Here is a 26,732-nt window from a genome sequence, read left to right on the forward strand (position 1 = left end):
TGGAACATCCAGACAGTAAGGCATTACAATAATCCAACCTGGAGGTAACGAAAGCATGGACTAGTTTTTCTGCATCATGCAATGACATTAAATTTCTTATCTTTGCAATATTTCTGAGATGAAAGAAAGCTATCCGGGTGATGTTATCAATGTGAGTTTCGAATGAAAGACTGGGGTCAATAATCACTCCGAGGTCTTTTACTGCTGCACGTGAAGAAACAGAAAGGCCATCCAGAGTTACTGTGTAATCAGAAAACTTACTTCTAGCTTTATGTGGTCCTAGCACAAGTACTTCAGTCTTGTCAGAGTTAAGCAGAAGGAAATAAATAAGCATCCAGTGTCTAATGTCCTTAACACATTCCTCAATTTTATTAAGCTGGTGTCTCTCATCAGGTTTTGCAGAGACATACAACTGTGTGTCATCAGCATAACAGTGGAAACTAATACAATGTTTACGAATAATATCGCCCAAAGGTAACATATATAGAGAAAAAAGCAGTGGACCCAAGACAGAACCTTGTGGAACACCAAACTTTACCTCGGTACGTCTAGAAATATCACCATTTATATCGACATACTGATAACGATCAGTTAGATAAGACCTGAGCCAGGAGAGGGCCATTCCCTTAACTCCCACAACATTTTCTAGTCTATCCAGAAGAATGGAATGATCAATGGTATCAAATGCTGCACTAAGGTCAAGCAACACAAGTAGCGAGACACAGCCCTGATCAGACGCCAACAGTAGGTCGTTTACTACTTTAACCAGAGCTGTCTCTGTGCTATGATGAGGTCTAAATCCTGACTGATACATTTCATGGATGTTATTCCTATGTAAATATGAGCATAACTGCTGTGCCACAGCTTTTTCAAGGATCTTGGAGATAAAGGGGAGGTTTGATATTGGCCGATAATTGGACAGCTGACAGGGATCAAGGTCAGGTTTTTTTAATCAGGGGTTTGATAACTGCTAGTTTAAAGGATTTGGGTACATAGCCAATCATAAGAGAAGAATTTATTATTTTTAGAAGCGGTTCAATTACTCCAGGCATTATCTGTTTGAATAGATGTGTCGGTAAGGGATCTAGTACGCAAGTTGAGGCTTTTGATGTAGAGATTAATGAGAGTAATTCAGTTTCTTTTAGGGGAGTAAAACATTCTAACTGATGATCTGATACAGTTATATTGTTAACTACAAGGTCGCTTTCATTGTCTAACCTTAAATTAGTAGTTTGAATTTTTTGTCGGATATTCTCAATTTTGTCATTAAAAAAATTCATGAAGTCGTTGCTACTACATACTGCAGGTGTGCATGTGTTGATAGTGGACTTATTCCTGGTTAATTTTGCTACAGTATTAAATAGGAATCTAGGATTATTTTTGTTATCTTCTATTAGGGAGGAGAGATATGTTGATCTCGCAGCACTAAGAGCTTTTTTATACTTCAGGAAGCTCTCCTTCCACGCCAATTTGAACACTACCAATTTTGTTTGACGCCATTTACGTTCCAATTTTCGAGTGGTCTGTTTTAATGTGCGAGTGTCATCATTATACCAGGGTGCTAATTTTTTGTCTCTGACCATTTTCCTTTTTAGAGGAGCTACATTATCTAAAGTATGGCGGAATGTTGACTCTAAGCATTCAGTTGCCTGATCGAGTTCTGCAGGGGCTGACAATGACCCAATCAAAGTTGATAACTCTGGGAGATCATTTATAAAGCTCTGTGCAGTAGTTGACGTGAAAGTACGTTTAATACAGTAGCGTGGTGAGGTGCATATATTATTACTCAGACATATTTTGAATGAGATGAGACAATGATCTGAGATAACTTCAGACTGTGGAAGTATGACTATATTGTCTACGTTTAATCTGAATGTTAGTATTAGATCAAGGGTGTGACCACCATTATGGGTCGGTCCTATGACATTCTGCTTAATCCCGACTGAATCTAAGATGGACACAAACGCTGTTTTTAAAGGGTCTTCTGGGTTATCAAAGTGAATATTAAAATCTCCGACAACTAAAGCTTTGTCTAAGGAAATAACCAAATCTGAGATAAAATCTGCAAATTCAGAAAGAAACTCAGAATATGGCCCCGGGGGCCTGTAAATAATAAGCAATGGAATTAACTGGGTAGACTTATTTTTTGAGGCTACATACATTATATGAGTATGAAGAACTTCAAATGTATTAAATTTATAACCAGGTTTGTGTGTTACACCTAGATAATCGTTATAAATAACCGCGACGCCTCCTCCTCTGCCAGTTAGACGAGGCTGGTGTATATAACTGTATCCAGGAGGACTCGCTTCATTTAATGCTATATATTCATTTGGCTTAATCCATGTTTCTGTTAAACACAGTACATTAAACTCCTGATCAGTAATGAGTTCATTAACCATTAGCGCTTTAGATGTAAGAGATCTAATATTTAATAGCCCCACCTTTAGATCAAAGGTGCTGGCAGCGGCTGTACAGTCAGTATGATCTAATTTTATATTGATTAGGTTACTGGAACAAACTCTCTGAAAATTTCTACCTTTTTGTTGAGCTCGGGGAACAGACACAGTCTCGATGTAGTGGGCCCTGAGTGACGACTCTGTGCAGCTAGCAGACAGTCGGTTTAGCCTGTTCGTCTGCTCCCTGGCCTTGGCTCTGGATTGTCAGAAATTAACTAGGCCTGTTCTGAGACTATGACCTATGCTGCAGGAAATGAGAGCAGCACCTTCCCGAGTGGGATGGATACCGTCCCGCCCTAACAGGCCAGCAGTGCCCTCAAAATTAGCCCAATTATCTATAAAGCCCACACTGTTTTCAGAGCACCACCTGGACAGCCAGCAGTTCAGCGACCATAACCTGCTGTAAGCTACATCGCCACGCCGCATTGGGATTGGGCTACCAAAAAACCATGCTACCAAAAAAAATCTCGGTGGTGTAGTGGTTAGTGCTGTCGCCTCACAGCAAGAAGGTCCGGGTTCGAGCCCTGTGGCCGGCGAGGGCCTTTCTGTGTGGAGTTTGCATGTTCTCCCCGTGTCCGTGTGGGTTTCCTCCAAGTGCTCCGGTTTCCCCCACAGTCCAAAGACATGCAGGTTAGGTTAACTGGTGACTCTAAATTGACCGTAGGTGTGAATGGTTGTCTGTGTCTATGTGTCAGCCCTGTGATGACCTGACGACTTGTCCAGGGTGTACCCCGCCTTTCACCCGTAGTCAGCTGGGATAGGCTCCAGCTTGCCTGCGACCCTGTAGAACAGGATAAAGTGGCTAGAGATAATGAGATGAGATGTCCATGGATTCTGAGATCTACGATCACTATTGCTAGATACTATGTCTAAGTGAACATAATTGCATGGACTGAAGAAAGTTATCATGCATCCTCTATCCTACATCATTCAACTTCTTGAAGTTATCATCAAGTTATCACCTGTGGTTTCACATTTTCTCATACACTAAAGCACAAACCTCAGGCTGGATGATGACAAGCGGATAACGATCCTCAGAGAGCAGGTTAAACAGACAGAAGAGTTTGAAGTAGTCACTTTGGGAACACACTCCCTGCTGTATACTGGGCTTGAAATTCTTCTTAGCTGTCATCGTCCAGCACAGCTCATCAAACGTCTCCTTGTTAAATGTACCCTCAGTAGCCTAAACATCAACAAAAACCAGATACAGTAAATCATTTTCTTTTGCAAACTCCACTCAAAATGAAAGAATATTTTATGCATTTCTACGACTGCTTATAAGCTGATTATCAGATTAACAACCACAAATTGTTGCAACTCATAAGTAAAAACACCACTATTAGAGCACAGGCACCAACTACTTTTTTGTGTACCGTATAATCACAAACTTGGTAAACAGGAAGTTACACTGGTGAGTCTGCATGTCTGTAATAAAACTGATACCTTTGCCAGAATATACTTGTTGAGGTAAGGCATATAGCCATGATCAGAGACAGGTCCATTGTCATTATCCTTGAAATGCTCCTCTAAGGCTACAGGGTCATGAGGGATGTTCAGAGCTGTGTATAAATTGTGAGACAGCACCTGTGCCATACACATACACAGGAAGAAAAAGAGCATTAAACACAACACAGCTGTAAAGTACTGAGAAGTATGAGAACTTGCAGTTGTAAGCAAGGAATAAAACATGCCAGAATGTTTTATATACAGTATAACATCCTTGCTCTTATATATATATATATATATATATATATATACTGTATATGAGCATTCATGACATATGGTGTGATGCTTTACTAACAATAACAGCATGTCCTGCCATGTTTCATTTCTCTTATACCACAATATTTTGCCAGTGAATATCTCATGTCATTATCTCTAGCCGCTTTATCCTGTTCTACAGGGTCGCAGGCAAGCTGGAGCCTATCCCAGCTGACTACAGGCGAAAGGCAGGGTACACCCTGGACAAGTCGCCAGGTCATCATAGGGTTGACACATAGACACAGACAACCATTCACACCTAAGGTCAATTTAGAGTCGCCAGTTAACCTAACCTGCATGTCTTTGGACTGTGGGGGAAACCGGAGCACCCGGAGGAAACCCACGCGGACACAGGGAAAACATGCAAACTCCGCACAGAAAGGCCCTCGCCGGCCACGGGGCTCGAACCCGGACCTTCTTGCTGTGAGGTGACAGCGCTAACCACTACACCACCGTGCCGCCCGCCAGTGAATATAAATTGCAATTTATTAATGAGCACTGGGTTATACTTTTAACCTTTTGTAGTTAAATTTAAAGCTAGACAGCCTTTCGAGTTCATAAAATTGGTGAAATTTAGTTCCCTCTGAAATTCGGTCATTGTGATATATGTTTATTTCTGTAATATTTCACAAAATGTCAGGCCATTCTGTGGCTGGGAAGTTATTTAATTTGAGGGGATTCCTTAGCAAATAATGTGCATGAAATTGCCTGCTTTGCGCAGTGAAGCAGACGGAGGAAGTCCGTGTACGCATTAGGGATGGGTATCACGAGAATTTCTGTATCACGATACATGATCAGCTTATCGTGATACATATCATGATATTTTAGTCTAAGAATGGCATTTCTTTTCTTTAAGCAAAACAATTATGTAAGGAAACAAATGTAATCATTATTAAACAAATGTGATTTATTAACTATTTAACTAGTTACATGTACTAGTAGTTTGCTAAATAGCCTGTGTGTAAAAGAAATTACAATGTAGTCAATCTACACAAATTTGAATAATAAAAAATAAATGTTAGACAAACACTGTAATGTTTGAGCATAGAGAAAAAAAATCACAACAAATCTGGCAGCTTTTTGTAAAGAATGGAAAAACACAAGTAAAAGGCTGTCACTTCCAGCCAGATATAAGATTGTCTAACATCAATAATGTCCTACCTTAGATAAAGTCAACTTCACACTGGGCTTCAGCATGCTTAAGTTAATGATTTCTCATCTCATTCTCATTATCTCTAGCCGCTTTATCCTTCTACAGGGTCGCAGGCAAGCTGGAGCCTATCCCAGCTGACTACGGGCGAAAGGCGGGGTACACCCTGGACAAGTCGCCAGCTCATCACAGGGCTGACACATAGACACAGACAACCATTCACACTCACATTCACACCTACGGTCAATTTAGAGTCACCAGTTAACCTAACCTGCATGTCTTTGGACTGTGGGGGAAACCGGAGCACCCGGAGGAAACCCACGCGGACACGGGGAGAACATGCAAACTCCACACAGAAAGGCCCTCACCGGCCCTGGGGCTCGAACCCAGGACCTTCTTGCTGTGAGGCGACAGTTAATGATTTTATTATGATTTATATATTCTACCCAGGGTTTCCCATACATAGACCATTGTGTGGCGCAGCGCCACACAATGGATTCCTATCGCCACACAATCAGACTCGTGCTTTTGGGAAAAAAAAATTCCGTTGCATATCGTTCCATTCATTCATAGTGCTCTTTCTTCTCGTTCACGTGCGTGCACAGACAGAGAGAGAGAGAGAGAGACTGAGAGGCATGTACACAGGCCTGCCGTTGCCTGTTAGGCTAATTAAAAATAATGCAGCCTTCCCGATTCGCCTTCCGCCCCCTTATTTTAAAAGGTAGCCTACGTCATGCTCGTGATGAGCTTTATCATAGCCTTCTTGGCTTACAGGAAACAGACATCCCTTAGTCAGGCTATAAACCAATTTTGATGCATACAGTAGCAGCTTGACGCGAGGAACCAGCCTTATTGCATTATCCCGTTTATCCCGCTTAAGTTATTAATAATGGCTTGACATTCACAATAAATAAGGATTTCCCACTAGCCTAAATAAAATGTTGTTATACTCGCGGGGATGCCTAGTTGATGCTATCTGAAGCATAAAATCTGAATCAGAGATGCACCGATTGACCGGCTGCCGATCGGAATCGGCCGATTTTCACGTGATCGGCCATGACCGGCGACCGGCCGGTCAAAATTAAAATATGCCGATTTTCTGCTGATCAAAACTTGTGTATTACAGAGAGATGAAAGTGGAAATACTCGCAATTCGCAACTAAAAAGACTGCAGCTACACTGGCAGCTTGAACATGCTTTCTAGTGCGATTGTGTTGCGCTTGCGCAGAACAGTGTCAGTCCTGCACGCCTAACGAGCTCCGGCGCGCACGCGCGCGCCGTTAACAACAACAACAAAAAATTCACTATATTTGGATATCCAAATATAGTGATTTTTTTGTGCCAGATATTGGATGTGAAAAGAAGAAAATGTTTGTGGTTGTGTGAATTTCCCATTATGGAATTAATACGTTAGCCTATTAGATTTGTACAAAGAGAGAGAGAAAAAAAATGTCTTTTTGTTTGTTTTACAACCTTGGTTACACTTGATTCCATTGGAAATTACTCTACAAATACACATTTGACAAAGATGATAGAATGGCTATGGTATAAGTATGACTGGAAATTATTTTTGTATTTTGATACTGAATGAAGAAATGGGTTGTTCCATAAGGCATAAGTTTTCAGATCTAAATAGGCTTATGAAAGTGTGTTCCATAGCAGTAGGCAAATAATATATGAGGGGGAAGTTGTTTTTGTGCCAGATATTGGATGGGAAAAGAAAAAATGTTTGTGTGAATTTCCTATTTCAGGAATTAATATGTTAATACCAAACATGAAGAAAGATTTTACAAAGAATGTCTTTTTGTTTGTTTTCAACCTTTGAGGTGTTGAAAATTTATTACTGAAAATCTGGCAGAATGTTCTATTAAAGAAAAGATAAAAAGAAAATAGTCTTTGTGTGTGCTGTGAAGTGGTTTGAAAAAATGAAATCGGAATCGGCCAAAATCGGTATCGGCAGGTCACACTCCATGGAAAATCGGAATCGGCCCAAAAAATTGCAATTGGTGCAGCTCTAATCTGAATATTTTAAGAAACATATTTATTAGCTTTATTGGCAAAGTAGATAAACCATCACTGCATCACTGATACGCACACACACTGGCAGCTGAATTAAATGTTCTGATAGGGCATGCAGGCTTTGCACCAATTAGGGTAATGCTTTTTCATTATTGTTAGTTGCCTTGGTGTTACCTTAAGTGGTTTCTTACATCTAATTATGATATTTTATTTTATTATTATTTTGTTGTTACATTATACTATTTATTTCATTTTAGTATTGGTTGAGGTAAGTGTTAAGTTCAATATTTAAAATAAAAACCTCCAGCTTGTTTTTTGCAATTTATTCCTTGAATGTCAACTAAAGAATGATTGAAAGATTGCCACCAAAAAGGCAAAAAACTAAGGTAAAAACTAAACTTTAACTTCAATTTTGGTGAGTAATTTTCATAAATTTAAAAGACAGGTTTTCCACCAACATCAAGCCCAGCAAACTAATGGCCTGCCCTGTAATGTAGAGTTGGGTCAAGGAATGAAACCAGGCAGGGTTCTGGTAAAAATTGTTTTAGCTGTCTTCTCTTAAAGAACTTAAAAGAATTTAGATTGAACTGAATAATCTCAAATGCTTCTTGTAGCTTTAAAATAGTCCCAGCAGGTGACTCTGAAGAAAAATACTGTGTGTTTGAACACCGCCCGCTGTAAACACTTTGCATACACCCCAATGACCGACTCCACTGACCGCCACGACACCACCGTGCACGATTCCCTCATCGGCACAATGGAGCACCACAAACTGCTACCTGGTCTGTGGGAAACACTGCTACCACATAATGAAATGCAATGTTGTGCTGTTTAAAACACAACTTGTTTTAAGTTTTATTCCAGTTACCTATTGATAGTCAAATTAATTCAAGAAAATAAATCAGAATCAGATAAAATAAGTAATTTATGCATACATGTGTTACTGTGATTAACAGATTGTGCTTGCAGTAAAACAAACTCCTTACCAATTCAGCATGTTGTAAGCTGCTTTTAACTTCTTCATAAACTTGGGAATACATTTTGGGAATGACGACCTCTGAGAAAGTTTTTCTAGATGGCACTTGATACCGGGGCTCACATTCAGCCAGCATTTCCCTGAACTCCTTGGATTCCATTATTGGCCCTTTTCCACTACCCTTTTTCAGCTCACTTCAGCCCGACACGACTCGCGTTTCGACTACCAAAAAACAGCATGACTCAGCTCGCTTCAGCCCTGCTTAGCCCCTAAAACTCGCACCGTTTTGGAGTGGGGCTGAAGCGAGCCAAACCGTGCCGAGTGAGGCTGGGGGCGTGAGCAGACACTCCCCTGTGCACTGATTGGTGAGGAGGAGTGTCCTCACATGCCCACACACGCCCCGCGAGCACGCTGGGATCTGTAAACACTGCAAACCTGGAAGGAGAATAATTACGAATTATGAGAATTTCTGAAGCCTTATGCACCTCGCCTCATCTATACGCTCTTGCCAGTATCTGTTCGCGTTGTCGGTGACAACAAGCCACAGCACCAAGACCAGCAACACTAACGACTCCATGTTTATTGTTTACTATTCGGGTCGTGAGACTACCGCTTAAAAGATCACTGATGTCACTGTTTGCGCTGCTTAACGACATCACCTGACGTCCACCCACTTTCGCTAACTCCACCCACTGTGTCCACCCACTTCCAGCCAGCACGGTTCAGCGCGGTTGTAGTCGAAATGCAACTCCAACAGCCCCGCTCAGCTCGACTCAGCACGGCACGGCTCAGCCGCGTTTGTAGTGGAAAAGCGGCATATGCTGTATGGCCTCATGTCTTTCATGATGAATCTTGCTATTTTAGAAGTGATTCGTTGCGCTTTTTCAGATGTACTCTGGTATTTCTTGGTACTTGAAAATGCATTATTTATAGTTTGTTGTTTTGGCGCAGAATGTGAAATATGTAGAGTGTTCGTCTGTTGCATGGTCTGTTGTAATTCCAAGGGGGGTTTTGCTATTAACAGCGCTGTACGACGAAACAGCCGAAACACTCGGATGATGGCATCTCAAATGTGTTGTTAGATTAGTTGTTCCACCATTACACTTAACTATAGCTTTACAAATTTTGCACCCAGCAACATTTTCTTCGCTCCTGCTTTCCCCCTTCTGAATAATTAAGCCGAAGTGCTGCCAAACAGCAGCCTTTCCCTTAGGATTTTTCACAATGTTGAACTCGTAGTCATCGGTGCCAACGGAAGCTGCCATTCTGAAAGCATGACCAAGCAATTATTTTTCGCATTCGAGCAAGGGATTCTGGAACCTTCTACTTATTTATCGTCTCAAAAACAATAAATACGCAAGTGAATTATTATACTATTCGAAATGTATACATTGAAATAAAAAACAAAAGCAGTTGACCAAATATTTTTTCAAAATATTTGGTCAACTATTTGGTCAACAATATTAGCGCGCTCGCTCCCAGCCTGCCCGAGCTAGCGCGCTCGCTCCCAGCCTGCCCGAGCGCGCTAGCTCAGTAAACTAGTAAATACAGTAAAGGAAAAACTTGAGACTGAAAGGTTTTAACAGTCATCCAAATGACTGAACGTAAACATTGCTACAGTAACATACCAGCTACGATGTTGTTGACATTAGCTAGTGCTAACAGCTAGCTGCTAGTGCACTGCTACAACTACACCGACCCTAATAATACAGTCCTTGGTCATTGCCTGGTAACAGCAAATTTATAACGGGCCATGTCTCAACAGACTAAGAAGTTATTTCAATGACATTTAATAACATTTTGTTTATCCTGAGGACCAAAAGTAAATGAAAATGTGAACAAACCTTAGCTGTAATAAGATGGCGACCACTGGCTCCAGGGACGACCCGCTGATGTAGGCATGTTACCCAGCCTGGTTTTTAACGACATAGGTATACAGATCATGTGGGCCGAAGTCAGGTAAAGACGAGGGCTTCGTGTACTTCCGTACGTCAGTGAACAATCCTGGTGGAAGCAGGTAAACGTCGTTCTCTAAGCCTGCTAACCTCAATTTTTGCAAATACCTCTCCCTCTGCTCGCCCTGTAAGTGCCCTACGTCGCTGGATAGTGAAGGTGTTTTCTGCATCTCGCTCCTTTTTCTTTTATGTTTTTTCCCTGGTATTTCCTACACGCCTGACTGCAGGTCAGGAAGATCACCAGAAAAAGATAGCCTGGTAACGTGTACGGATCACGTACACCAGCATCATTGATTTTCTGGTGATATCGCTTCTTACTTGCGTCATCTAGGCCGGATAAAATACTTGACAATGAGACTTCGTCATGATCAACAGTGTATCGCTACCGGTAGTCGCCATATTTGTGACCGTCAAAATGGTGGCATAAATATTGTCGCTATGGAAACAATGACGTAGGCCGAAATCCTCTATAGCTGTCAAAGGCCTCGGCCTTAAAACCGGTTACCGCTGTGACGTCACGCAGTCAGGGCTGCCTGGCTCAGCGGGGCAGCTCGAATGCCAACTTTTCGGTCGATTTTAACTCTCAAAAATAGATATTTTAAAATTCCCATTTATGCAGCATTCAAGAGTCAAGGGTGGAGATACTATCCACTCAGAAATTTATTTAAAAATAAAGGTTCTGCGTATCTGCTTTAAGTACAGCACTCGAGTGAATGTACTTCGTTACTGTCCACCTCTGGATGAAACAGATATTACATCAAGGTGTGATTTTTTTTTGTGCGTGTGGGCAAAAAACCAGCTGACAAACACATTGCTGAAACGAGAGGAATGAGAAGTGGAATTCTCTTCCCCACAATCTGTCGAGAGAAAAAGTGATCTTTGCTTTGCAAACAGCATGTCAGGACAACTGCCTGTTGCTGCTTCATTTTAAGCATGTTGCAATATACAGATGTGTTCCAACATGACAGATTCTATGGAAACCATCACTGACCATCATTAAACAATTCAGTGTTTTGAATCTATCGCAAGATTTGTATTTATGTGGATTTTGAAATGATGATGACAAGATTTTTTTAAGTATGACAAAACATTCAAAAGATGTACACATTACTGAATTAAGATACTGCTGGGTTTGTTTGGTTTTTTTTGGACCAGATTCAACACTTTTGTGCAATCAGTGTTTGTGCTGTTTGTGTGAGTTGCTGGCCAGTAACAGAACACAAAACCTGAGGGGTATTATTATGACACTCTCAGACATAACTGTACTTTTTTTTTTTCTTGTTGCTGGGGTGGTGCCATTAAGGCCCCAGGGACGTGCTTTGTAACTTACAATTGTATAGTTTACCTGGAAGTTACATAATTGGGGCTTGAGGCTCTTAACTAAACCTAGTTAAAAGGTACAGTGTAGCATCTGCACTTTCCTAAGTAAAATATACATAGACACATCCGAACACGTACCCTTGACTGTACAAACTCACCAACAAGGTTTATTTCTGAGTCTGTAGTAATAGGGATGTACAACTAATGAACTTTGCTCAAGGACCCTTCTGCCATTCCTGCTGGTCCAGAGACTCGAACCAATAACTTTCTGAGCCCAAAGTTGCTTCACTAACCATTAGGCCATGGCTTTTCCCAAATACAAAGGGTTTTGTCTATCTTTCTTTCCGTGTGATAAAGTACACCGAGGTGATCTCTTACCTTCAGCTGGGACTTGGACACTTTGCCGCTGCGTTCAGCCTCCAGCGAGGTGAACGCATACCAGATGGACTTGAGCAGCTCGGATTTTAGATCCATGTCTCTTCTGATCACTCAGCCACCATCCCGCAGGTAAAGAAGAGCAGCTTGAGCGCCGTGAAGTTGCTCGAACACGTTACAGAAACCGCACGACGCAGGCGCTGTACAGGGTTGCCAGATTGAGTTTATTCCAGAGCAGCGCTGTAATAAAATCCCTCCCTAATTTACACTACAAAGCAAAGCAACCCAGACAGTAAATTATAGGTACACTACCGTTCAAAAGTTTGGGGTCACTTTGAAATGTCCTTATTTTTGAAAGAAAAGCACTGTTCTTTTCAATGAAGATCACTTTAAACTAATCAGAAATACACTCTATACATTGCTAATGTGGTAAATGACTATTCTAGCTGCAAATGTCTGGTTTTTGGTGCAATATCTCCATAGGTGTATAGAGGCCCATTTCCAGCAACTCTCACTCCAGTGTTCTAATGGTACAATGTGTTTGCTCATTGCCTCAGAAGGCTAATGGATGATTAGAAAACCCTTGTACAATCATGTTAGCACAGCTGAAAACAGTTGAGCTCTTTAGAGAAGCTATAAAACTGACCTTCCTTTGAGCAGATTGAGTTTCTGGAGCATCACATTTGTGGGGTCGATTAAATGCTCAAAATGGCCAGAAAAATGTCTTGACTATATTTTCTATTCATTTTACAACTTATGGTGGTAAATAAAAGTGTGACTTTTCATGGAAAACACAAAATTGTCTGGGTGACCCCAAACTTTTGAACAGTAGTGTACGTAGTGATAAATGGGCAAGGACGGGTGGCTGAAGTTGTTATTTACTGTGAAACTTTAGTCAAAAAGCCACAATACATCTACCTGGGCAGCACAAGTGTTAGTATGGTCGCAGCAAGAAGGTTCTGGGTTTGAGCCCAGCAACCGGCAGGGGCCTTTCTGTGTGGCGTTTGCATGTTCCTGTTCATGTATCTGCGTGGGTTTCCCCCAAAGACATGCGGTTGGGTTAGGTTAACATGGGACGGCCTTGAACTGAGGTGCCCTTGAGCGAGGCACCTAACTCCCAACTGCTCCCCTGGCGCTGTTAGCATGGCTCCCCACTGCTCTGCACTGTGTTCACTGCTTCAGATGGGTTAAATGCAGAGAGTAATTTCACAAGTGTGTGATGAATAAAAGTTGTTCTTTCTTTATACAGCAGATACACAATACATCTATGTATACAGCAGACTCACACTCCTGAGAATCCATTTGCTTTTGTTTAGAAAGCACGTGGCTGCTATTCTTGGGTTTCAGTCACGTGACTTTTCTTACCAATTTCACTTCCGGTAAAACAGCTGGTGGTCTAGCAAATCAAAACGGTTGCCGTAGTGCAAACAACTAGCGATAACTTTTCAGAGTATGCTTATAATCTAGAAGACACTGCTGGGTTTAGATATATTCAGAAGATTGCTATGCGCAATGGAATCGACCCCTACAGTCTGGGAAAGCAGGATTTGTCAAACAATCTCGAAAACTACCCTTCAGTCAAGTTTCCTGACATCTCGAACTATCTGGTGTTGCAGACGTCCTTCTACACCAGGGGTGGACAATTATTTTTTCCATGGGGCCACATGAGAAACAGAAAATTTTGTGGAGGGCCGGACCAAAAGGCTGAACTAAATTCTGCATAATATTAATTGTATTTCTTTATATAAAGCAGTAAATAACATTGTTTTTACAAGCTGCTAAGACTGGTAAGAGTATGGAAAAAATGAGGTTGCCTTACAAAAAATGTCATTTATTCAATCAAATTTCTCAAAACAATGGTTAACAAAATGTGAACGTTTGTACCATTTTTTTTCAGTCACATTCACCCCAAAACATAATAAAGACATCACAATATTGTCTTTCTACTCCAAATATCAAGCAAGATACATCATATTATAATAAAGATGCCCACATTTGTAGTCTAATCACTTCATTTGGTGTTTGAACACAGCGATCTGCTCTCCGCAAACTAAACACACGGCTTCATCTCTGACTTCAGTAAATAAATACTTAGTAGTCCATGTTTTGTTGAAAGCCCTGCATTCGGCATCTACCTTTCTTCTTTTTGCGGACATTTTGGGGGCTAAAGTCTTCTTGTGACCTGCTCGCAACAACGTCGATTCGGTGTAGGAATCAGATCTACAGATCGGCTCGGGCTCCGGCGCCTGCTGGTGATGTCACACTATGTGATTGGCTGGACCGTTTGAAGGATGACGTACAAGTTTGTGGTTGGTCTGGACAAATTACGGAAGTAGTTATCGCGGGATTAGGTTTCGTGGGATTTCATGTCATGTTCATGTTGCGCGCATTGCGTTTTTGTTGAACACAACTTCAAAATTAAAAAAAATGCACATTCAGTCCATACATGAGGTAAAATTAGAAAATACGTTTATTTTGTAATTTCTAATTAACCTTACGCGGGGCGGTCAGAATGAACCAAAGGGCCGGATGCGGCCCACGGGCTGTAAAATGCCCAGGTCTGTTCTACACTATAAAACAGGTGAAAGTGTGGAAGAGTATGGAGGCTTACAACTTTTTTTGTATGTGGCTGGGTAAAGGACCTCGGTATTAAGTCGCTGCCGAATGAATCCTGTATTGTTTTTGCCCATGTAAGTATGTTTTTTTAAGCTTTTTGTTCACGTCTTTACAACGAAGCGCTGCAAGTTAAAGTGTAAATAACCAACAGTTGGCTTGATTCTCACTTGTGTTCGCTCTTATCTCTCAGGTAAATCATTCACAAAGATCATCAGAAACCCCTTTAAATACCTGTAGATGGAGAAGTGATCACGGCGCATTGTAACTGTATGGCTGGGTAAGAATTTTGTTGCGACCTTCATGCATATGGACTTTATTATTCGTGGTTGTTTTGATTGCGTGCATTTGAAAGACTTGTTGAAAAGACTGCTAGGACACCCTGTTAAAGAAAGTGAGACACGTGTTGTTTTCAATATGGCAGCCATTGAGTGAGGAGTAAACAAAGAAACAGCTGGGGACTTTAGCGCTTCGTGACTAACAAAAGTACTGTAAAATAGCAATACATAGCAAGAAAAGTACTTGGAAAACTGACAACATAGCTGAGAGGGATAGACAAACCTCTCATGAAGTCACTGCAAACTCGAGCGTGCTTTGACTTGGCTCCCTTCGATTTCAGTGAGAGGTTTGAAAGCCACCTTTCTTGACGAAATCCTGTGTTTGTTCACCCTTTTTTATTAGTTCATGGGGAACCCTGAAGAAACTTTTATCAGTTTCACGGTTTGATCGATTCGAACAACCTAAAACAATGCAAGTGTAAGGCATTTTTCATGCGAGCAATGCACCTTCTCCGTACAAACGCTTTGTCAACTGAGCTTTGGTTGACCACCAGCTAAAGTTTTGAATAACCAATGAAGCGGATGTGATGTCACGTGAAAGCCAAGAATTCCATTAGCTCTCTGTACAGCAAAGTCAGTGTTAGTGATCCCTTCAAAATCTATTTCCAAATTTTTCTTCATCTATGTCTCATACCGGCAATACTGCCGAGGCTGGCTCTGGTCCATTACAACATAATCACATGGAAACAGACTGTATCAGTCGAAAGGGTTAAAATATAACTGCTTTGACAAAATAGCTTCAATTTCTCATTACAATTGATGATCTGTGGTTTAGACTGTTGGCGCATTGTTGCGAATTGTTTTTCAAACAGTGGAATATCAATGGATGCAAAAATGGTGACTTGCTACTTGGCACAGAGGCTTCTGGGAAGGGTGAACCGGCCCCTTTAAAAAAAAAAGAACATAGTATGTCATATAAATGAGAACGTATCTCATAATGACTTTGCATCTCATAATTATGGGACAATATGTCATAATGATGACATTGTGTCATATGACTTACTATTTCATTTTCTCAAAATTATGACTTAATATCATTATTAAAAGATAGAAAGTCATCATTATGAGAACTTAAGTCATGATTATGAAATACATCATAATTATGAGATAGTTTCTCGTATTTTCACAGTACTATTATAAATATGCTAGAATATTAGAGGAAGAGATAGAGTGTGAATTGATCTATTCAATGCATGGAAATTGATCTCTTAATTAATAATACCTTAATAATTATTTATACCTCCTAATTGTGACTTAAGTTCTCTTAATAATGACATACTAACTTATAATAATGAGACTCTTAGTCACAATGTTGAGATAATGTTCTCAGTATTATGAAATAGTAATTCATTATTATGGCATAATAAGTCATAATTATGACAGAGTGTCTCATAATTATGAGATACAAAATCATACTTATGGGATATGTTATTATTATGACACACAATGTGACTTAATTTTTTTTCAAGCGGCAGAAAGGGGCTTCCATACACTTAACTTAGGCTATACTGTTGTGAATTTTTCAAGGAACCCTGTAATATTCAGTTATAATGCAGCAACCAGCTCTCATCAGATGTCACATGATTAGAATGGAGTTCACCTGTGTGCAGGTAAAGTGTCACCTAAATACATTTCTTTGTTAACAGAGTTTGGTTATAGAAGAATCCCAAACTTGAAACATCCTATTATAATTGTTAATACATTTGTTATTCATGAGTCATTATTAGTTCAACAGGTTGTGCAGTACATCATATGGCATTATAAGGAACAATGAGTAATTGTTCTATTTAAAAAAAAAAACATAAAATTGAAAGAAGTAGCTTTTGGTTCATTAAACAAAAATAATTGGATGTCAGAGAAAATTATTTTTATGACCTACACTTGAAAAATCTGAAAGGCAGTCTACCTTTAACAGCCACAGTACTAGCGCTCATGCAGTCATAAGATTTGAACTCATAACTTTCAGCCCATAGTGCTGGGCTACTTCTGTGAACTATCAAGATGTTTTCTTTTGGCTGTTGATTTCTCAAAGAGTTTGTTCAGACTGTGTCTGCTTCATAAACCTCATAAATGTATCAAAGCTCATCTAAATAGAAGGAGCATTAGTATTTTCCATTGTAGGCAATAAGCTACTCTGAATGGAACTGCTGAATGGAGATATTCTCTAAAATATGAAACAAATGCTGCATGAACATAAACTTCCCAACTGACCAATAATTTAGGGGAAATTGTGGTGTACAGAATTACATTACAATGAAAGTGGAAGACATGTAACCATCTCTCCATCTGCTATGCCTCTGTTCTATTGGAGCATAATTAAAAATAGCACAAATGGGAAGTGGGCAGGTTGCTACCTCACTGTTTCAGGGATTCTGATTTGCTCCTGAGCTCAGGTTACTGTTAGTATATGTTCTCCCCATGTCTGTATGGGTTTCCTCTGCATTCTACACCATTATAACTGATAAGGATTTGGAAACTGTTTAATAGCCTGTTACTGGTAAACACTGATTGTGGGACAGAATAAGCATTTATCACAGGCTGAGGTAAAAGTGGGTGGATTTCTTCGTGGTCAAAGTCCAATCTGCTCTGTCAGGTGAAACAAATTTGAGTAAACAAATTTGTCTTGCTTTGCTTGTGTGTTTATACTGTTTTTAAGCTGCATTAGTCTGGATTAAATTCTCTGGGCCTAATCTGTTTTTGAAATAATACTGACTTTATTGCTCACAAATACTTTATTTTATAAAGGGAGAAATATGATTGAGGTTCTCCAGTAAACTGTATTTTGAAATTTAATAAGAATCATAATCGGTGTACTGCATATGGGTACAAGCAACCTGTCATGTTGCTAGAGTCAACAGTTGAGAACATACTGCAAATCTGTAAGTCACAAAATATACAATATACAATATTTCTACACAATATATACACTTTACAGCAATTTACCTGATAGATAAATAAATAAAAAAAGAACACACACACAGCCCTGTGATGACCTGGCAACTTGTCCAGGGTGTACCCCGCCTTTCGCCCGTAGTCAGCTGGGACAGGCTCCAGCTTGCCTGCTACCCTGTAGAACAGGATAAAGCGGCTAGAGATAATGAGATGAGATGAGAAATATGATGCAATGGGGGCAGCACGGTGGTGTAGTGGTTAGCACTGTTGTCTCACAGCAAGAAGGTCCTGGGTTCAAGCCCAGCAGTCGGCGAGGGCCTTTCTGTGTGGAGTTTGCATGTTCTCCCTGTGTCTGCGTGGGTTTCTTCCGGGTGCTCCGGTTTCCCCCACAGTCCAAAGACATGCAGGTTAGGCTAATTGGAGGTTCTAAATTGACCGCAGGTGTGAATGTGAGTGTGAATGGTTGTTTGTCTCAGTGTCAGCCCTGCGATGACCTGGCAACCTGTCCAGGGTGTACCCTGCCTCTCGCCCATAGTCAGTTGGGATAAGCTCCAGCTTGCCCGCGACCCTGTAGGACAGGATAAGCGGCTACAGATAATGGATGGATGGATGGATGGATGAGGTATTCAAACCTTTTTAAATTTTTTTTAAACATTCTTAATGTATGAGCTTGTGTTTGTTGAACAGCTAAAGTACTTGCTGAACCGCCGATGCCCCACCCGCCACAGCAAAAGCTCCTTGCCATAGGCTACAATTGTCAGCAACAATAGCTCCTGGAGGCTGAGGGTGAGGCCACCCCACAGTTGAATACCTCTGGTTCAAGTGGTGTAATGCAGAAAGACAGCAGATGGTGTTATAACACAAAACAACTGGTCAGTGCGCTGTTAATTTACAGTCAGACAGGGAGCGTCAGAGCAAATGTGTTAATGTTTTAAAATTTGAAAGATCCCATAATATATTATTAATGTGCAGAGCCACAACTGTACAGCTGGAGAGATGGCCATGTTTTTAAGTAGATTTATTATTATTATTATTATTATTATTATTATTATTATTGACTCTAAATTGACCGTAGGTGTGAATGTGAGTGTGAATGGTTGTCTGTGTCTATGTGTCAGCCCTGTGATGACCTGGCGACTTGTCCAGGGTGTACCCCGCCTTTCGCCCGAAGTCAGCTGGGATAGGCTCCAGCTTGCCTGCGACCCTGTAGAAGGATAAAGCGGCTAGAGATAATGAGATGAGATGAGATGAGATGAGATGAGATGAGATGAGATGAGATTATTATTGACTCTAAATTGACCGTAGGTGTGAATGTGAGTGTGAATGGTTGTCTGTGTCTATGTGTCAGCCCTGTGATGACCTGGCGACTTGTCCAGGGTGTACCCCGCCTTTCGCCCGTAGTCAGCTGGGATAGGCTCCAGCTTGCCTGCGACCCTGTAGAAGGACAAAGCGGCTAGAGATAATGAGATGAGATGAGATTATTATTATTATTATTATTATTATTATTATTATGATCAGTATTAGAAAGCAGATATTGGTAAACCCATATCTTATAAAGTCTTTGCATCAGATTTTCTTAATTCCTTAAATTAAGTTCCATAAATAAACTAGACAATATTGAACATGCTAGTGTTGCTGAAACAGTGTCAGCACTATCCTCTGTGGCTGAAACAGCTGATAGGGGTGTCTAACATATGTCTAATGTGGAACTAGATGGTAGAAGATTTCCATTTCCATCCATCCATCCATCCATCCATCCATCCATCCATCCATCCATTATCTATACTCCTTATCCATCAGGGTTGCAGAAGAAGCTGGAGCCAATCCCAGCTGTCTCTGGGTGAGAAGCAGGGTACACCCTGGGGATGGCGCCAGTCTATCACAGGACTAATACAGAGATAAAGAAGCATTCAAAATCAATGGGCAATTTAGAGTAGCCAGTTCACCTAATCTGCATGTCTTTGAACTGTGGGAGGAAACTGGATCACCTGGAGGAAACCCACGTAGGCATGGGGAGAACATGCAAACTCCACACAGAAAGGTTCCGATGAGCCAGGTTTGAGCACAGAACCCATCATCCACCACTATGCCGCCCCCATTTCTATCAATAAACTCTTAATCTCAGATTATTTTGTGCTGTATTTGTATATGGAATTAAAGTTTTTATAATCACATACTAAGACGTATAATTACACTATCTGGCCAAAAGTTTGTGGACACCTGACCATCACACCTTATTTGGGCCTTCCCCAAACCTTTGCCACAAAAAGCACATAGATATGATGATCAGCTGTCCACAAAATTTTCAGTAATATTCAGTTAACATCTGCAGTACTTTACATTCACATACAGTTTGAATGTTAGGGATGCAACATTATCTGTATTTGTATCTGTTTAATGGTATGTGTACATGTATTTGGATTTAAATCTCATATGGGTGTGGACTAAACCAGAAATGGCTTTTTTTAAATAACTAAATATAATAAAGAACTCTACCTTTTTGGCCCTTTACATCCCTAAGGTATATACAGTGGTGCTTGAAAGTTTGTGAACCCTTTAGAATTTTCTATATTTCTGCATAAATATGACCTAAAACATCATCAGATTTTCACACAAGTCCTAAAAGTAGATAAAGAGAATCCAGTTAAACAAATGAGGCAAAAATATTATACTTGGTCATTTATTTATTGAGGAAAATGGTCCAATATTACATATATGTGAGTGGCAAAAGTATATGAACCTCTAGGATTAGCAGTTAATTTGAAGGTGAAATTAGAGTCAGGTGTTTTCAATCAATGGGATGACAATCAGGTGTGAGTGGGCACCCTGTTTTATTTAAAGAACAGGGATCTATCAAAGTCTGATCTTCACAACACATGTTTGTGGAAGTGTATCATGGCACGAACAAAGGAGATTTCTGAGGACCTCAGAAAAAGTGTTATTGATGCTCATCAGGCTGGAAAAGGTTACAAAGCCATCTCTAAAGAGTTTGGACTCCACCAATCCACAGTCAGACAGACTGTGTACAAATGGAGGAAATTCAAGACCATTGTTACCCTCCCCAGGAGTGGTCGACCAACAAAGATCACGCCAAGAGCAAGGCGTGTAATAGTTGGCGAGGTCACAAAGGACCCTAGGGTAACTTCTAAGCAACTGAAGGCCTCTCTCACATTGGCTAATGTTAATGTTCATGAGTCCACCATCACGAGAACACTGAACAACAATGGTGTGCATGGCAGGGTTGCAAGGAGAAAGCCACTGCTCTCCAAAAAGAACATTGCTGCTTGTCTGCAGTTTGCTAAAGATCATGTGGACAAGCCAGAAGGCTATTGGAAAAATGGCTTGTGGACGGATGAAAACAAAATAGAACTTTTTGGTTTAAATGAGACACATTATGTTTGGAGAAAGGAAAACACTGCATTCCAGCATAAGAACCTTATCCCATCTATGAAACATGGTGGTGGTAGTATCATGGTTTGGGCCTGTTTTGCTGCATCTGGGCCAGGATGGCTTGCCATCATTGATGGAACAATGAATTCTGAATTATACCAGTGAATTCTAAAGGAAAATGTCAGGACATCTGTCCATGAACTGAATCTCAAGAGAAGGTGGGTCATGCAGCAAGACAACAAACCTAAGCACACAAGTCATTCTACCAAAGAATAGTTAAAGAAGAATAAAGTTAATGTTTTGGAATGGCCAAGTCAAAGTCCTGACCTTAATCCAATCGAAATGCTGTGGAAGGACCTGAAGCAAGCAGTTCATGTGAGGAAACCCACCAACATCCCAGAGTTGAAGCTGTTCTGTACGGAGGAACGGGCTAAAATTCCTCCAAGCCGGTGTGCAGGACTGATCAACAATTACTGGAAACATTTAGTTGCAGTTATTGCTGCACAAGGGGGTCACACCAGATACTGAAAGCAAAGGTTCACATACTTTTGCCACTCACAGATATGCAATATTGGATAATTTTCCTCAATAAATAAATGACCAAGTACAACCCCGATTCCAAAAAAGTTGGGACAAAGTACAAATTGTAAATAAAAACGGAATGCAATGATGTGGAAGTTTCAAAATTCCATATTTTATTCAGAATAGAACATAGATGACATATCAAATGTTTAAACTGAGAAAATGTATCATTTAAAGAGAAAAATTAGGTGATTTTAAATTTCATGACAACAACACATCTCAAAAAAGTTGGGACAAGGCCATGTTTCCCACTGTGAGACATCCCCTTTTCTCTTTACAACAGTCTGTAAACGTCTGGGGACTGAGGAGACAAGTTGCTCAAGTTTAGGGACAGGAATGTTAACCCATTCTTGTCTAATGTAGGATTCTAGTTGCTCAACTGTCTTAGGTCTTTTTTGTCGTATCTTCCGTTTTATGATGCGCCAAATGTTTTCTATGGGTGAAAGATCTGGACTGCAGGCTGGCCAGTTCAGTATCCGGACCCTTCTTCTACGCAGCCATGATGCTGTAATTGATGCAGTATGTGGTTTGGCATTGTCATGTTGGAAAATGCAAGGTCTTCCCTGAAAGAGACGTCGTCTGGACGGGAGCATATGTTGCTTTAGAACCTGGATATACCTTTCAGCATTGATGGTGTCTTTCCAGATGTGTAAGCTGCCCATGCCACACACACTAATGCAACCCCATACCATCAGAGATGCAGGCTTCTGAACGGAGCGCTGATAACAACTTGGGTCGTCCTTCTCCTCTTTAGTCCGAATGACACGGCGTCCCTGATTTCCATAAAGAACTTCAAATTTTGATTCGACTGACCACAGAACAGTTTTCCACTTTGCCACAGTCCATTTTAAATGAGCCTTGGCCCAGAGAAGACGTCTGCGCTTCTGGATCATGTTTAGATACGGCTTCTTCTTTGAACTATAGAGTTTTAGCTGGCAACGGCGGATGGCACGGTGAATTGTGTTCACAGATAATGTTCTCTGGAAATATTCCTGAGCCCATTTTGTGATTTCCAATACAGAAGCATGCCTGTATGTGATGCAGTGCCTTCTAAGGGCCCGAAGATCACGGGCACCCAGTATCGTTTTCCGGCCTTGACCCTTATGCACAGAGATTCTTCCAGATTCTCTGAATCTTTTGATGATATTATGCACTGTCGATGATGATATGTTCAAAGTCTTTGCAATTTTACACCGTCGAACTCCTTTCTGGTATTGCGCCACTATTTGTCGGCGCAGAATTAGGGGGATTGGTGATCCTCTTCCCATCTTTACTTCTGAGAGCTGCTGCCACTCCAAGATGCTCTTTTTATACCCAGTCATGTTAATGACCTATTGCCAATTGACCTAATGAGTTGCATTTTGGTCCTCCTGCTGTTCCTTTTTTGTACCTTTAACTTTTCCAGCCTCTTATTGTCCCTGTCCCAACTTTTTTGAGATGTGTTGCTGTCATGAAATTTCAAATGAGCCAATATTTGGCATGAAATTTCAAAATGTCTCACTTTTGACATTTGATATGTTGTCTATGTTCTATTGTGAATACAATATCAGTTTTTGAGATTTGTAAATTATTGCATTCCGTTTTTATTTACAATTTGTACTTTGTCCCAACTTTTTTGGAATCGGGGTTGTATAATATTTTTGTCTCATTTGTTTAACTGGGTTCTCTTTATCTACTTTTAGGACTTGTGTGAAAATCTGATGATGTTTTAGGTCATATTTATGCAGAAATATAGAAAATTCTAAAGGGTTCACAAACTTTCAAGCACCACTGTATGTGACTGTATACAAATTAATGATTTGCCAGTTTGTGTTTAGCTTGTGATTCCTCCACAATATAGACATTGTTTAAAAAAGTGAAAAATGGGTTGTGATCTTTTAGATTGGCTGTTATTAATTCATTATTTTTAAAATTTGTTATTTAGGAAGCCTAATTCATTCATTCAAATGTCTTATTCACATAGACTGAACTGAAACAAATTATACTTGTGAGTTAATACTGCTAATACGTGTTAATACTGCACAAAACTATTGCCTATGTTTTAGAACCTGGTCTGTTCTATGGTACATGAGTTCAGAATACAAACACCTTTCTTAACGCTACTGTCTCTTGTATGCTATACATTTATGGATATATATAGTGTGAGTCTGTAGCGGGTAGAGAGTTTTCACCATGGCAAGGCTGCTGACCTCTCCACAGCTAGCAGGTAGACTGCCCAATTCTGTACCTGCATCCTTCATCCAGAGGACACATAGAGTGGACTCACTGGGAGACGCAAATCACCATGTGTATAACTGGAGAAGTGGTCAAATGGGGTAGAGTCAGTGGGCTGACCTTGACTTGAACTGACTCAGGCAGGCTGGCCACTTCAGGCTTGTGTCCTCTAAGGGAAGACGGTAGTCACTGTGCCCTTGGCTGTTCTGGCAGTTGTCCAGGTGTTGTAGACTGTAGCCTCTATGCCCACTAGGTAGCTCACCCAATACCTAGTTTTCCATATTCTGATGGTTGGCCTCTGGATCCTCTTGATGTTGATGTAGGTAGCATGCAATGGCTCATCCCAGTCAATCGGCAATATGGTACTGCCATGCTTCACTCATGTGCGGGTTGGTGTGTCGCGGACCTCAACACAGTTGTTGGGGCATGGACCCTGGTGGACTGATTTTTGTCTGGCCCCTATCCCAAGACCAACTCTGGCATGGTTGAACCTACCGGGGACCCGAAGGCCCCTGCCAGTACGAGCCTTTGGGGTCATAGGAGGCACACAAGCTACTACACCATGACAAGGTATCAGTCCAAAATATATATATATATATATATATATATATATATATATATATATATATATATATATATAATGTCCAACCGCTCTTATAATTGAATGTTTTCCTATTTGTGATTTGTTGTTAGACTATTGGGGACATATTTAAAAACATTAAGAAATCCAACGTGGTTGACCTGATCGCTGGAGTACTGACTATTATTGTGGTAAAGCTTGTGAAAGAGTTCAACACCAGATTTCAGAAAAAGCTTCCAGTACCTATCCCCATTGAAGTGATAGTGGTAGGTCTCTGCTTTATTTAACTTTTGTAAAATGCACAGTAGTCTCACAGTAGTGAGACCAGCTGTGATGTATGGATTGGAGACCGTACCCTTAACAAAGAGACAGGAGGCAAAATTGGAGGTGGTGGAGTTGAGGATGTTAAGGTTTGCGATGGGAGTGACAAGGTTGGACAGGATAAGGAATGAACACATCAGAGGGACAGCACATCCTGAGAAGAGATGCAGAGCATGTTGGAAGGAGAATGTTGAGGATGGAGCTGCCAGGCAAACGAAAATGAGGAAGGCGAAAGAGGAGATATATGGAGGTGGTGAGAGAGGACATGAAAGTGGCAGATGTGGTAGAGAAGGATGCTGAAGACAGGGAGCAATGGAGATGAAAGATCCGCTGTGGCGACCCCGAATCGGGAGCAGCCAGAAGAAGAAAATGCACTTTTCCTCTCAAAATCAACAATAAATCTTTATTAAAGGGTCTGAAGGGTGTATTTTAGTTACTAAATCTTCAGCTCTGCTATATCTCTGTTTTTCTCTCTGAGACAATTATTGATGCAGGAGTTTCTTACGCAGTGGACCTTAGCACCAATTATGGTGCTGGCATTGTTCAAACTATCCCAAGAGGGTGAGAATAGAACTTCCTGTAGCACAGAACATGCAAATGATCTGAAAATATGAACATTTTATCATAAAAATAATTAGCTTTTTTTTTTTATTGCTGATGCAAAATGTGAAACATAAGATCAGATGTGGTGTGTGTGTGTTCTGGAGTGAATATGAATTACATATTAAAGTTAATGGTGAATTCTTTACTCACTGTAATAGAAGATCAAGACCTGATTGTCTGACTGACCACTGTCACTTCCTAGAACAGAGATAAGCAACTGGAGCAAAACATAAAGCCCTACTACTCCCGGCCTCTGTGACAGATTTGAAACAGCTTTCTTTTTTCCCCCCCAACAGGAAATGATAGCCTTTGGAATCAGCAACATTTTCTGTGGCTCTTTCTCAGGCTTTGTGGCTTCCACTGCACTCTCACGTACAGAGGAGAGTACAGGAGGGAAAACTCAGGTACACACACACACACACACACACTTGATGCTGAACAACAGCTATCATTAGCAGACTGTATAGCGTGTGTATAATGCAGCAAATTAACGTAATGCCAGCAAATCAAATTAACTCTTACCTTAATCCCAGGAACCAAAAAGAAAAGCTGCAGTTTTTGTTTAAAATTAAAAAAACCCAACCAACCAATCAGCCAACCAACCAAACAAGCAAACAAAAAGCAGTTTCCTTCATGGAGTAACATGAGGAACCTTTGTTGTCACCATGATATAAAATCAATATACAGGGCATGAGGGAAAAAAACAATATGCACTCAAACATATACACATAGTCATCACTGGAGACTGCATACAAACTGAACATAATGCAAACAGACATATCCTCTTTTTATTGTGACTGTATTGAATTTCAGGTAGCAGGGATCTTTTTGAGTCTGTTGGTGCTGATAGTGATCGTGGCTCTTGGTCCTCTATTTCAGCCTCTACAGATGGTATGTCAAAGAGCTGCAGAACATGCAATAAAAATGTTTCATATTCAGATTTTTATAGCAGTCTTCTGTAACAAATGTGAATAATGATTTTATTTATAAAACATTGTCGATACTGTTTTATAACTAAAAAAAGCATATGGAGTCTTTTCCTTTTTTTTTTAATTGAAGCCAGAACATTTTCAAAGGTCTTTCAGTTATAATATTTTAGGTCAGTGGTATTCAAAGAAAATCTATAACGGGCCATATAAACACATATGAATTTTAAGTATAAATATACAGTGTCTTACAAAAGT

The 26,732-nt window shown here is 40.5% G+C and overlaps 1 protein-coding gene across 1 annotated transcript in view; it reads right to left on the reverse strand.

Moving 5' to 3' along the window:
• def6c (DEF6 guanine nucleotide exchange factor c) overlaps positions 1–12,199 on the reverse strand; it is a 29,591-nt gene extending 17,392 nt beyond the window's left edge. Inside the window, exons 1-3 of the mRNA XM_060903227.1 lie at positions 12,019–12,199; positions 3,903–4,043; positions 3,460–3,642 (exon numbers count right to left, since the gene is read on the reverse strand). Coding sequence (XP_060759210.1) covers positions 3,460–3,642; positions 3,903–4,043; positions 12,019–12,114 — 420 coding nt within the window. The 5' untranslated portion in view covers positions 12,115–12,199. The remainder of the gene's footprint in view (positions 1–3,459; positions 3,643–3,902; positions 4,044–12,018) is intronic.
• Positions 12,200–26,732: the final 14,533 nt, after the last annotated feature.

Source organism: Neoarius graeffei, chromosome 21 (genome assembly GCF_027579695.1).
Source record: "Neoarius graeffei isolate fNeoGra1 chromosome 21, fNeoGra1.pri, whole genome shotgun sequence".
Taxonomy (NCBI): Eukaryota; Metazoa; Chordata; class Actinopteri; order Siluriformes; family Ariidae; genus Neoarius; species Neoarius graeffei.